A 13,036-nucleotide genomic window follows, 5' to 3' on the forward strand; every position below is an offset into this window, starting at 1 on the left:
GATCTTCTCTTCTGTGCGGGACTATTCACAAGTGTCATCATCTGGAGACTCCTCTTCTGTGCGGGACTACTCACAAGTGTCATCAACTGGAGATCTGCTCTTCTGTGCGGGACTACTCACAAAAGTCACCATCAGGAGATCTGCCATTCTGTGTGGGACTATTCACAAGTGAAAAAATAGCACCACTACATATCCATTGCAACGACTATTCACAAGTGTCACCATCTGGAGATCTGCTCTTCTGCGTGGGACTACTCACAAAAGTCATCATCTGGAGATCTCTTCTGTGCAGGACTATTCACAAAAGTCACCATCTAGAGATCTTCTCTTCTGTGCGGGACTATTCACAAGTGTCACTATCTGGAGATGATCTCTTCTGTGCGGGACTACTCACAAGTGTCATCATCTGGAGACTCCTCTTCTGTGCGGGACTACTCACAAGTGTCATCAACTGGAGATCAGCTCTTCTGTGCAGGACTACTCACAAAAGTCACCATCAGGAGATCTGCCATTCTGTGTAGGACTATTCACAAGTGAAAAAATAGCACCACTACATATCCATTGCAATGACTATTCACAAGTGTCACCATCTGGAGATCTGCTCTTCTGTGTGGGACTACTCACAAAAGTCATCATCTGGAGATCTCTTCTGTGCGGGACTATTCACAAAAGTCACCATCTGGAGATCTTCTCTTCTGTGCGGGACTATTCACAAGTGTCACTATCTGGAGATGATCTCTTCTGTGCGGGACTACTCACAAGTGTCATCATCTGGAGACTCCTCTTCTGTGCGGGACTACTCACAAGTGTCATCAACTGGAGATCAGCTCTTCTGTGCGGGACTACTCACAAGTGTCATCATCAGGAGATCTGCCATTCTGTGTGGGACTATTCACAAGTGAAAAAATAGCGCCACTACATATCCATTGCAACGACTATTCACAAGTGTCACCATCTGGAGATCTGCTCTTCTGTGTGGGACTACTCACAAAAGTCATCATCTGGAGATCTCTTCTGTGCGGGACTATTCACAAAAGTCACCATCTGGAGATCTTCTCTTCCGTGCGGGACTATTCACAAGTGTTACTATCTGGAGATCTTCTCTTCTGTGCGGGACTACTCACAAGTGTCACTATCTGGAGATCTTCTCTTCTGTGCGGGACTACTCACAAGTGTCACCATCTGGAGATCTGCTCTTCATAGCCGTCTATTAGACCTGGTGCTAATACAACAAGCTGGCAGACAGCCAGGAGCCACACATCATGTGCCCGCAAGCCACAGGTTGGGCATCTCATATCTATTCATCTTCAGTATCTATCTATAATATCTTTATACAGTTTCTGCCTACAGTATCTCTCTCACATCTGCTTATCACTATACATCTGTCTGTAGTGTCTCTACAGTTTTCTGTCTATTGCATCCATGTACAATTTTTACCTATCTGGAAGTAAAATGACATCTGATTTGTGAACATATGAAATTAAATGTATTAGCTCAGTCCCATACATGTAATCTTCCTATCTCAGAGAAGCATGATGGTTTGGATGCCATCCCACCAGGCAGTTTCCCACCTTTACACTACGGTATTAATCACTTTTTCCGAAAGATAGATTTGTACTGAGAACCTCTGGCGGTTTCTTTTGTGCACCGCGATAAGTCACTGAGTAAAGATAAGGGGCTGAGTTCACCTTACGATAATAGCAATGACTTGTGCCAAGTGATAAACTCAGCTCTGCTACATATGTGCCTATAGGGAACATCTATTACTGTCTGACCTTTCCTATAGTCATCATCTGCAATGGATGGATTCTCCTCCTGCCACAATTTCTCAAAAATTCAAAAGAAGGAATCCTATAGTAAAAAGGCAAAGCGCCCTGTATGAATGGAGCGAGCACATCCGACAACCAGGCCGAGAGACCCGTGAAAGGAGAGGTGGTCGCACATCCTCACTGCGTCTCTACAGGATCTCCGTACTGGTGATTGGTGGGATCCAATGGGTCTTTCCCTGTATGACTGTGCTTGCAGAGATAGCTGTCAATCACTAGTAGGACCACCCCCTGGACCCATATACAAACACCAGAGGTTTCAATATATAAAATACAAGTTATTCTGAATGCTTTCAGCTCTGTTTCGCCTTCTCTATCCCATTCGGTCCACAAATCAGACTGCATGTACATTGGTTGGGATTCAGCTCTGCAAGCAAGGTACCATTCAGTTATCTGGGCAGGGGAAAGCAATGGAAGCCCCAGATTAGCGATAGGTACTCTAAATATTCAAGAAGAATAGTCAGGGATGCAATAAATGGCCTGTACCTGAAGAAGCACACCATGGATGTGGTTCTGCCGAACAATACAGCTACTGGCATCTGGCAGGCTCCGGAGCAAGTTTACTGCAGTTTGAGGAATGTCTTGTACCATGAGAAAGGGAACAAGAGCCCGAGCGGCCATCTCCCGTGAACGGTGCACCGGTGAGTGACCACATCTGGAAAAAGAAAAACAAGAAAATTTATGTAGAATCCAAATTTAACACAACAGTGAACGGAGGATATAATCCTTCAAATCTTTATCAGAAGAGCTAACGATCAAATCCCAATGTATACAGAATTCCAGGTTTCATCATTAGGCACAAAGTGAAATGTTACAATGGCTGCCACTAGGAAGAGACATTTTGTCTTTGGAGTTTCAGGTCAGTGGAGAAGACTAGAGAGGAGAAGTTAGCAGCAGCTCAGTGCAATGCACTTTTTGGGTCACATGGGACAAACTACTGCCTCCTCTCAGGAAGAGAAGGGCAAAATTACAGGGAAGTAAAAGAAGAGGCTGAAAACGGCAGAAATTACAGCTGAGAGTGGAGTTTAAAAAAACAACAACAACAACAAAATCGTGTTTAAAGGAAGCTGTTACCACGTTTTTGCTATCTAATCTGTGAGCAGCATGATGAAGGGGACAACACCCTGATTCCAGTGATGTGTCACTTGCTGGTCTGCTTGTTGTCATTTTTATACAATCCCTGTTTTCTCTCCTGTAGATCTAGCAGTGCTCAGAATGTGGATCTCTGTATAACCCCGCCCACACCTCTGATTGGCAGCTTTCTGTGAATAGGCAAAAAGTTGCCAATCAGTAGTGGGGGCGGGATTACACGGAGCAGGATGACTAGGAGGCATGTGGAAGCTAGTCATGCAGTGATAATCTCCTGCTGATAAAACTGAATGTATTGAAACAGCAACACACAGCCTGGCAAGTGATGCATTGCTGGAGTCGGGCTCTCTGCGCCTACAACATGCTTCCCTCAGATTACATATCAAAAAGCTGCTGACAGATTCCCTTTTAGATTGATAATCACTTTCTTCAATTTTAGGAAAGCTATGCAATGCAAATTATAATACTATATATAATCATTATGTCTGTAGCACCTGAATGTTTGCCTGTGGATATTAAGAAATAAAAAAGGAAACTTCACATATTGTACAAATCCAAGAATGATTATGAGATCTATTATTCGACTGGCTGTCATCGGGCAAAACTCACACTGGAGAGAATTTACAAATGAAAGATAAATCAGTTTTCTTTTTTTTTTTCTGTCAGACTGCAGTGACTGTAACTAGGCTGCAATACCAGACACGACCTCTGGACAGGCGTGGCACTGTTTCTAACACAAAAGCAGACAGAATTATCCCTATAGACTATAATGGGGTCTTATCTGCAATGCCGGCTCTTATCCTGCTGGTCCAACAGCCAATGACAGAGAGGTACGCCTTGTTGTGGCTGTTGGGCTCTCACGAATTGTGCTAAGTATCTTCATTTTTAACACGGTTTTCTGCAGCAGTAACGCAATTCTAATTTCATATACTCCATGTTTGCATACTATAGAATTACAGAGTGAAGCTTTAATTCGTTAGTTATTGTGAAATGGCTACGGCTTTCTTTTTTGATTTTGATGGAAAATGCCCTTCGCCGGCTTATTAACAGAAGAGAGCGTAGAATGCAATATTTCATGACGTAGGTGCGGTTATGAAGGTGGAAAATAATCTCGTTTATTGTAAGATTCATTTGAGGACACATCCTGAGGTTCGTGGCGTGAGCCCGAGGCTCTGAATATGGCCGGGTTTATTTTTTCGGGGTGGTGAGTCACCTATTCTATCCCTTCTTGCCAATGTCAGTTTTGCATTATTTAGAAATGATCAGCTGGAAGGCCGTGTGCATTCCTCCGCTGCTGACTCTTGCTGGTCTGCTTTGATTGCTAATGGTTTAAGCATCCACAGGAAAGAGACATCATTGTGGCAGAGTCGTGAGTCATCACCGTAGTGCTCCGAATTCTCATGGCAACCCAGACACACAACAGCTGTGGGAAGAGGAGAATCGAGGGACGTGGAAAGCACATATTGTGCTAGAACCGCCGCTGACGCAGAACGTACATTGGAAAGTCTACGCAAACCAAGTCGTCAGCTTTGGGCAAAGATGGCCGCCTGCATAGTACCGCCCCTGATAGACCCATACATATCTGTGGCCAATAAAGTGGCAACGTTTCTTAGAACTCTCTCTTGTGCCTTTTCTCCTGGAAAAGTTATTTTACGGGCAATACAGGTATTTCATAAAAAAACAGATATTAGTAGAGCTGACCAATGTTTTTCTAAAGGCTAGCTTCTGATCACAAGTCCCATAGGTCTGCAGTAAAGTGCAATATTAGGGCATCACCCATAGGACATGGCCGGGAATCAATGGTCGAGTTGCTCATGAAGGCTCCTTACATTGTCGATGCCGGTAGCCCCTCTGGGACCTGCACCTATCCCTAGATGAAAGGGTGGCCCCTTACCTGTCGAAGTGGCCACTGGTGCAGAGGATAGACGGAGAGAATGCGCAGCTCTCCACTCACTTCTATGAGAACCACAGTAACAGCAGAGCACCAGCCCAAAAGAGGCCATCACACTAGGCACATGGAGGCCGGGGACCTCCTTTCTTGAAAATACGTGGTTCACCATCAGTGTTTTCAACCTGAGTGGTGATATCTTGTTGACAGTGCACATGACCACTGCAGTCAATCACAGAGCTCAGCGGTTCATGCAGTGAACCACCCCCTCGGGCTCAGTGATTTGTTACATTGGTGATGCGGGTTGTCCATATGACATCTCCATTCAAGCCAGAACACCAAGACCAGAGCAGCGTCAGGGAGCCACCGCTGGATCCAAACAGGGCGAGTACCGGCTCGGTTTGTTATTTTAGTTATTGCACAACTAAAAGTGGACAACCCCTTTAAGTTGTTTCCATCCACTATACTGGAAAAATATTAGGGGGGATTTATAGAAAAAAAAGTAGTTGCTCATTACAATTCGCTTTTTGTTGAGCTAACGAATAATAGTTAAGCAGATGTTAAGCTTTGTTAAAAATATCACTGTGGGACTAACTCATGATCACTGTGTAATACTTCATGTACCCTGCGGAGGCGCTGCAGGGAAACTAAACACTTATCAAGTTTATTCACAGAGTACAGCTGATCCCTGGGGGTCCTGGTAGGGAAGGGGAACTATCACCATATTCTTTTTCCTAGCAAGTAAGGATTGTCCGAAGCGTACAACCGCTGCTCATAATATTCATATTTTTTGGGTGGAGCTAGGCAGAAAAACTACCTGTTCGGAAAGAAACAAAAATCTTGTAAATGTTTAAACAATTGATCAGTTCCCCGAAGAGGAAATAACTGGTTGTAAACTACTTAAGACACAGAAACACTGTTGTATGTTGGAAAAAAAAAAAAGAATGTGTCCGGGCTTCATCCAGATTCTTTCCACCAGCGCCGATTAACGCCGCTCTGCAATATATTAAGCCGCAGGACGTGCATGAACATTTTTTTCTCCCTTGCACATATAAACAACACATATTGTTGCAGATGTTTAGATTTCTATATTAACAGAAACGGCCCTGCTGAAGAATGTCCTCCTTTCTATTCTGACCTTCGGGGAAATGATTTCCCAAAGGAATTTGGCTCTGGCTCAGTGGGAAGTCTGGAAAATGGGAGCGCGGCCAAGTTTTTCTACTGGCAGCGACTGAGCACAGGGGACTTCTGAAAAAGCATATGAAATGCAGATCTTTTATTACATGCTTGTGCATCTGGTTACATAAGGTGCGGTTCTCGGCGAGTAAACACATAATTACATTTCAGTTCGTTATAGAAAGAAAAAAAGAAAAATCCCGCTTGCTGTATCATTTCCCATCATTGCGTAGATGAGAGGAAAAGGAGGGAAAAAAGAAAACGTTACTAGCAATGAGTCATGTGAACTGCAGGATCCAATTTGCAGTTGCCCTAAAAAAAATCCAACAATGCAGAGTTTAAAAGGCTCTGCTGGAGGACTAAATTAATCCTAAAAAGCATCTCCAGGGTTTGTCGTTTTTAGGTTGTGCCGACTAGTCTAATGATACTCATTTTAGGAGTTCGACTATAGAGTGAGAGATGACAGTGAGTCCAAGTGTCTTCAGTCTCCAGTCAGCCTAACTGACAGCTGCAGCTTGTACTGAGCAGGGGGAGATCCCAGCAGCAGCAGCATGGAGGAGGGACACTGAGGGCAATCTAGGTGGGCAGAGATTTGAGTTAAACTTTCAGGGAGGATTATACAGCTATTATCATATGGAAATAAACACACTAGCCTCATCAGGTCTAAGAGAGCTATACTCCTCAACACTGAAAACATTTAAATTGTAATACCAAGAAGGAAAAGTCGTTGAAGTATGTTCATCACAGGATGGGTAGATGTGTAAAAATGATGAAAGATTAAAACAAAATTTACAAAACATTTCGATTTATTCAGTCTGGAGTACGAGCGCCACGTATAGTAACCATTGCATTTATAAGCTCGGATACTATCAATAAGGTTATTACTACGGTAGTTAAGAGTGAACGTGCTCGGATAAGGTATTATGTGAGCATGCTCAGGTGCTATATAACAGTGGTCTCTTCGGAATGCTCGAATACTATATTCAAATTGATGTGGCTGCACGTCTTGAGACTGCTCGACAGACAACACATGCAGGGATTGCCTATTTTTTTTTTTTTTTAGACACGCAGCCATGGCAACTCGAACATAGTATTCGAACACTCCAAAGATACTCTATTAGCATTCAAGCATGCGCAGATAACACCTTGTCCGAACATGCTTTCTCATCACTAGCTGTTAATGGTCATCTGAGGAGTGTTCTGCTGGTCTGAATGCACTGGGGCAAATCATCAAGATCCGCTGCTGGCAGCTCATTTTGCAATTTGCAAGCAATGATGTCCCAGACGGGAGACAAGTTTGGAGATGTTACAGGCAATTGTAGCTGATTTAGGCCATGCAGGCTGCTCACAGTAACAAGAGCAACACATGGGCAAATCCAAAGGATATGCCCTAAATGTCTTACAGGTCATGGCACCACATCTAGGACCTGCACCTATTAACAGTCTGGGGATCCCCTCGATCTCCCTTTTCAACCTGCATTCGACCACCAGTCAGTGAGGAGGTGGTAGAGATGCATCTGGTCTTTCCATATATTGGCATGCAAGTTCCTAATGCAGCTGAGAGTATTTGCTTAGCTGTATAAGGAGCTAACACAACACTGAATGGAGAGAATTGGCGCATATGCTGCCACTTTTCCAGCCACTGGTGGTCAGATCCAAGTTGGAACGGTGGACCCCTGTTGTGGAAATAGGTGATGGTCCAAAAGGTGAGACCCTCATACCTTTAAGACATGTATGTCATATACTGTGGATAAATACAAAATGTCTCTTGTGAGACAACCCCTTTAAATGGCCGGGATCGGAGTTAGCTCAGATCCGACTATTAGAGCTGGGTGTCGTCTTTATAATACAGCTGAGATGATCGAAACTCCGCTGTCATCATTGGGCAGTAATAGTATGTCACTGCTTACTATCCACGAACAACAATTAAAGGGCTGTTAGAAGAGTAAAGGGATATTCCAAAAACATTTATCACATATCTACTGCATAGATAGATGATAAATGCTAGAAAGGAGGTGGGTGAGAGGGGGTTAACCATGGGAATGATCAATACTAGAACAGAGGACATCAGTTCCCCCACCTCCATGACCACAAGAATACCAGTTGGACTTCCACCAATATAACAGTTATCTCCTATCCAGTGTACAGGAACACATGTTTTTTTTCTTAAAGACCCCTTAAGGGTATGCCTACATGTTCAGTATTTGCTGCAGAAATTTCTGCATCTCTTGGCAGAAAAAAACGCTGTGAAAAATAGTTGCTTTTTTTTTTTAAAGCTTTGTACATGTGTTAATGGTACAGATTTTTCCCCACTCATTAGTATAGGTGAAATCTGCAAAAACGCTGAAAGAATTGACATGCTGCAGACATAAATCTGCCATTAAAAACATCAGCAATGTTGTATGAATCACAGAATGTTAGAGTTGGAAGGGACCTCTAGGGTCATCGTGTCCAACCCCCTCTGCTCAATGCAGGATTCACTAAACCATCTCAGACAGATGTCCGTCCAGCCTCTGATTGAAGACTTCCATTGAAGGAGAACTCACCATCTCTCGTGGGAGCCTGTTCCACTCATTGGTCACCCTCGCTGTCTAATATCTAATCTGTGTCTCCTCTCATTCAGTTTCATTCAATTGCTTCTCGTGTTTCCATGTGCAAATGAGAATGATGATGATTCCTCTACACTGTGACAGCCCTTCAGATATTTGTAGTCAGCTAATAAGTCTCCTCTTAGCCTTCTTTTTAGCAAGCTAAACGTTCCCAGATCCTTTAACCGTTCCTCGTAGGACATAGTTTGCAGTCTGCTCACCATCCTGGTAGCTCTTCTCTGAACTTGATCCACTTTTTCAATATGTGGTGCCCAGACCTGGACACAGTATTCCAGATGAGGTCTGACCAAGGAGGAGCAAAGGGGGATAATTACTTCATGTGATCTAGACTCTATACTTCTCGTAATACATGCTAGAACTGTTTGCTTTTTTTGCTGCTGCATCATACTGTTGACTCATGTGCAGTCTGTAATCTATTAGTATACCCAATTTTTTTTCACACATGCTGTTGCTTAGTTTTAATCCTCCCATTACGTAGATATAATTTTCCTTTTTCTTGCCCAAGTATGAGACTTCAAAAATCTCATTTACTTTGTTGGCACTATGAAATCCTTCAGATTTTGCGTCAAAACTGCACAGAAAAAAATGAGACAAAAAAAAGCAACGTGTGCACAGGCCTTACAACTTTAGTAAAATTGTAAAATAATGGCTCCCATTTGTCTAAGTACCCATGCCAACTAGTACCTACTAATGAACATAAATGTTTGAATCTGACCTACGGCTCCTCTGAATCACAGCTACAACACGTCACTCGGGGAAAAGTGACCAAACACTAACTATGCAAATAGCAGGGGATCGATGTGGCTATGTAACCTGCATTTCATTTCTATTTTCAGGTATTTTCTTGTTTGTACAGATAATATTGGCAAAGGCAGACATTACAAAATAGTGTTTGACAATGACTAACCAAGGACATCCAAGATGGAAAAAAAAAGAGAGAAGTAAAATAATGTGCGATAAAGAAACGCACTGGTTTACACATCACATGTTTGTTATGATCCATACTTTTTTTTTTCTAGGGCATGGACTTCGCTCGCTTTAGAGGACAAGGACGACTCATTAATTACTATTTCCAGATTACAAATCACAGTCAAAAAATGATAAAATGACTATATAGTCAGAGAATTCTAGGTAATTTTTTTCTTCTTTCTGGGAATTCAATAAAATAAAAATATTAAAACATTCATCAAGACATTGCCATTGCAAAACGTTGAGAAATAAAATACGGTATTACATTATTTAATGTCTAAACAATGCTACAAATAAAAGACTAAAAGCAGAAACGTTAATGTGATAGCCCGCCGTTCATGGAAAGGTAATGTAGCCATAATACACAGGCAATCCTCTGAGAGCTAAACAGTTACCTTACGCGTTTATTTTTAAAGGGTTAACATCTCTCCTTGTGGTGAGAGACATGCCCGACATGAAAGTGTAAGGAGACTTGTAGGCCATGAAATCCTCCTCTGGGACATTAAATATGCAAATTGCCTCTTCAGAGAGGAAGATAAGGTGAACTCTACTGCCAATCCTAAAAGTCAATATTGACCCTTTAAAGAGCCTTGACACATGACTTAGATAAAAGCCAAACCGGAATCTCAATTTGCAGACACGTGTTCGGGGTGTTTGCCCCTCATCAGTGCAAAGCAACAGTTCTGATATGGCTCTATGAGAGAGGCCTATGACTAGGGTCTAAGGGGTAACGTCTCTCCTTGGTGAGAGTGACATGCCTGACTTGTCCTAAGTCATGTGGAAGGTTCGTTAAAGGGTCGATAATGACTTTTTCAGATTGCTACTTCCAGTAGGTGGCGCTACAGTTCAATTCACCTTGTGCTCTGAAAAGGTAAATTGCATACCGGTATTTTAAGGGTTTATTGCACAAGACACACTTAAGGCGTGTCCATAGGATGTCCCTCACCTATCACTAGAATGGAGGGACCTTGATCCAGTAGAGACACGGATTCCACCGATGTGTCACTTACTGAGCTATTTGGTATCGTTTTGATAAAATCACTATTAATATTACAGACGGCATTTGCTACAAATGACGCAGACACAGCTTGTCATAGAACATGTCCATAACACTTTCTAACATAAGTCGATTAGTGGTTTTTTTTTTGCTGTCCAGGTGCTAATATAAAGCAATACATGGAAGAAGAAAAAAGTAATTTTACAAAAATATCGTCTACATACTAGAAGAAAATCTGAAGGGTGAATGGAGTGCCGCTGTGTATTAGATTTCTGCTGTCTGTCAATTTATGCTACAAACACAAAGTACACGGTAAATCTGCGGCACAATTTACACCGCTTGGATGTGAATATTGCCACAGAAAATTTACTAAAGACGGGCTGCTTTTGAGATGTTCTTTGTGGCCTTTCCCTTAGGCTCCATGCCTTAAAGTGAACCTGTCAGCAGGACTGTGCTGAGCAAACTACAGACAGTGTCAGGTTGGCGCCGTTATACTGAAACCTCAGCATCGGAACATGATAGATGCTACTGTGCAGGCGCCGCCGCTATTTTAGCAGAGAAAGAAAAATGTCTGAAATAAAACTGTATGTCTAAAAAACCCCCGAAAAATATACATATTACCCCCTGTCTTATGCTACAGCACAGGCACCGGTCTGATGAAGGTGAATTTTTTTTTTCAAACCATATTATATTCAGTATGTAAAATAGAGGGCAGGTCACAGGGATCAGTGACCTGTTATAAGCCATAAGGATGGATATCTAAGGAAAGCGCCGCCCACAGGCCGCCCCGGAGCACGAGCAGATCATTAACTGAAAATAATAACCACAAGACGGATTTCATCAGCCAGGTATCATTTTAAAGGGAACCTGTCACCCCCAAAATCGAGGGTGAGCTAAGCCCACCGGCATCAGGGGCTTATCTACAGCATTCTGTAATGCATTCTGTAATGCTGTAGATAAGCCCCTGATGTATCCTGAAAGGTGAGAAAAAGAGGTTAGATTATACTCACCCAGGGGCGGTCCCGGTCTGGTCCGATGGGTATCGTGGTCCGGTCCGGCGCCTCCTATCTTCATCAGATGACGTCTTCACGCAGCGGCTCCGGCGTAGGCGTACTTTGTCTGTCCTATTGAGGGCAGAGCAAAGTACTGCAGTGTGTAGGCGCTTGGCCTCTCTGACCTTTCTGGCGCCTGCGCACTGCAGTACTTTGCTCTGCCCTCAACAGGACAGACAAAGTACGCCTACGCCGGAGCATGAAGACCAGAATAGGACGTCATCCTAAGAAAATGGGAGGCCCCGGCCCGGCCCTGGGTGAGTATAATCTAACGTCTTTTTCTCCTCTTTCAGGATACATCGGGGGCCTATCTACAGCATTCCAGAATGCTGTAGATAGGCCCCTGATGCCAGTGGGCTTAGCTCACCCTCGATTTTGGGGTGACAGGTTCCCATTAATCAGTATGAAAGTGGCATCATGGCGCTGTCTGTAGTTTACTCAGAACAATCCTGCTGACAGGTTCCCTTTAATGAGGTTTATCACTCCTTTACCATTGATGGTCTATCCTTAGTATAGGTCATCAAAGTCTGATCCTTAGGGGTGTGACACCCGGCATCCTGGCCGATCAGCTGTTCCCAGTGTCGGCCGGAACTACTCTGTTACAGAAATGTGCAGCTCCATCAACGGAATAGTGGCTGTGGCCAGGTACTGCACATCTGCCCCTATAGAAATGAATGGGGGGGAGGAAGAGCACTTGGTCATGGCCAGTACAGTGTGGACAGGGCTGTGCTGTGCAGCTCCACAACTGAACTGTGCACCTCTGCAACCGAGCTGTGCACCTCCGCAACCGAGCTGTACACCTCCGCAACCGAGCTGTGCACCTCCGCAACCGAGCTGTGCACCTCCGCAACCGAGCTGTGCACCTCCGCAACCGAGCTGTGCACCTCCACAACCGAGCTGTGCAGCTCCACAACTCAGCTGCGCAGCTCCACAACTCAGCTGTGCAGCTCCACAACTCAGCAGTTCTAGCAGCTGCAGACACTGGGAACAGCTGACTGGCGGAGGTGCCGGTTGTTGAACCCCCAGGCATCAGACATAGATGACTTATCCGCCTTCTCCCATAGCCCTGAGTGCATCATATTTTTATTAATAAATGCACATCATTAAGACATTTTAAAAAAAATAAAAGTTCCTTAAAATTTTACTGCTATTTTAATAACCTGAAACAAAATGCACCTTCCATATCCTAAACTATGGGAACAGGAACACCGCGTACTATAGTTAGTACCTTCTTACAATACGTGACCATGCATGTACTATGGAGGTGTTTCATAACCCCTCTATAATAAAAGATACCATGTAAAATATATAGTCCGTTACTAGTACTTTTCCTATTATACATTCCTGGCTGGAATCCACAAAGGTTTATTTTATTAATAATTCATGAAAGATCAGGCGGTGCGGGGTAAGGTGGACGCGGCGGCGCGCTG

General features: G+C 43.6%; 1 protein-coding gene across 4 annotated transcripts in view; it reads right to left on the minus strand.

The window, feature by feature from the left end:
• Positions 1–13,036, minus strand: part of THADA (THADA armadillo repeat containing) — a 629,866-nt gene that overhangs the window by 248,633 nt on the left and 368,197 nt on the right. For all 4 annotated transcript variants that reach the window (XM_077282381.1, XM_077282382.1, XM_077282380.1 and 1 more), the window contains exon 29: positions 2,313–2,481. In XM_077282381.1, the coding sequence (XP_077138496.1) occupies positions 2,313–2,481 (169 nt within the window). The remainder of the gene's footprint in view (positions 1–2,312; positions 2,482–13,036) is intronic.

This window comes from Ranitomeya variabilis, chromosome 2 (assembly GCF_051348905.1).
Source record: "Ranitomeya variabilis isolate aRanVar5 chromosome 2, aRanVar5.hap1, whole genome shotgun sequence".
NCBI lineage: Eukaryota > Metazoa > Chordata > Amphibia > Anura > Dendrobatidae > Ranitomeya > Ranitomeya variabilis.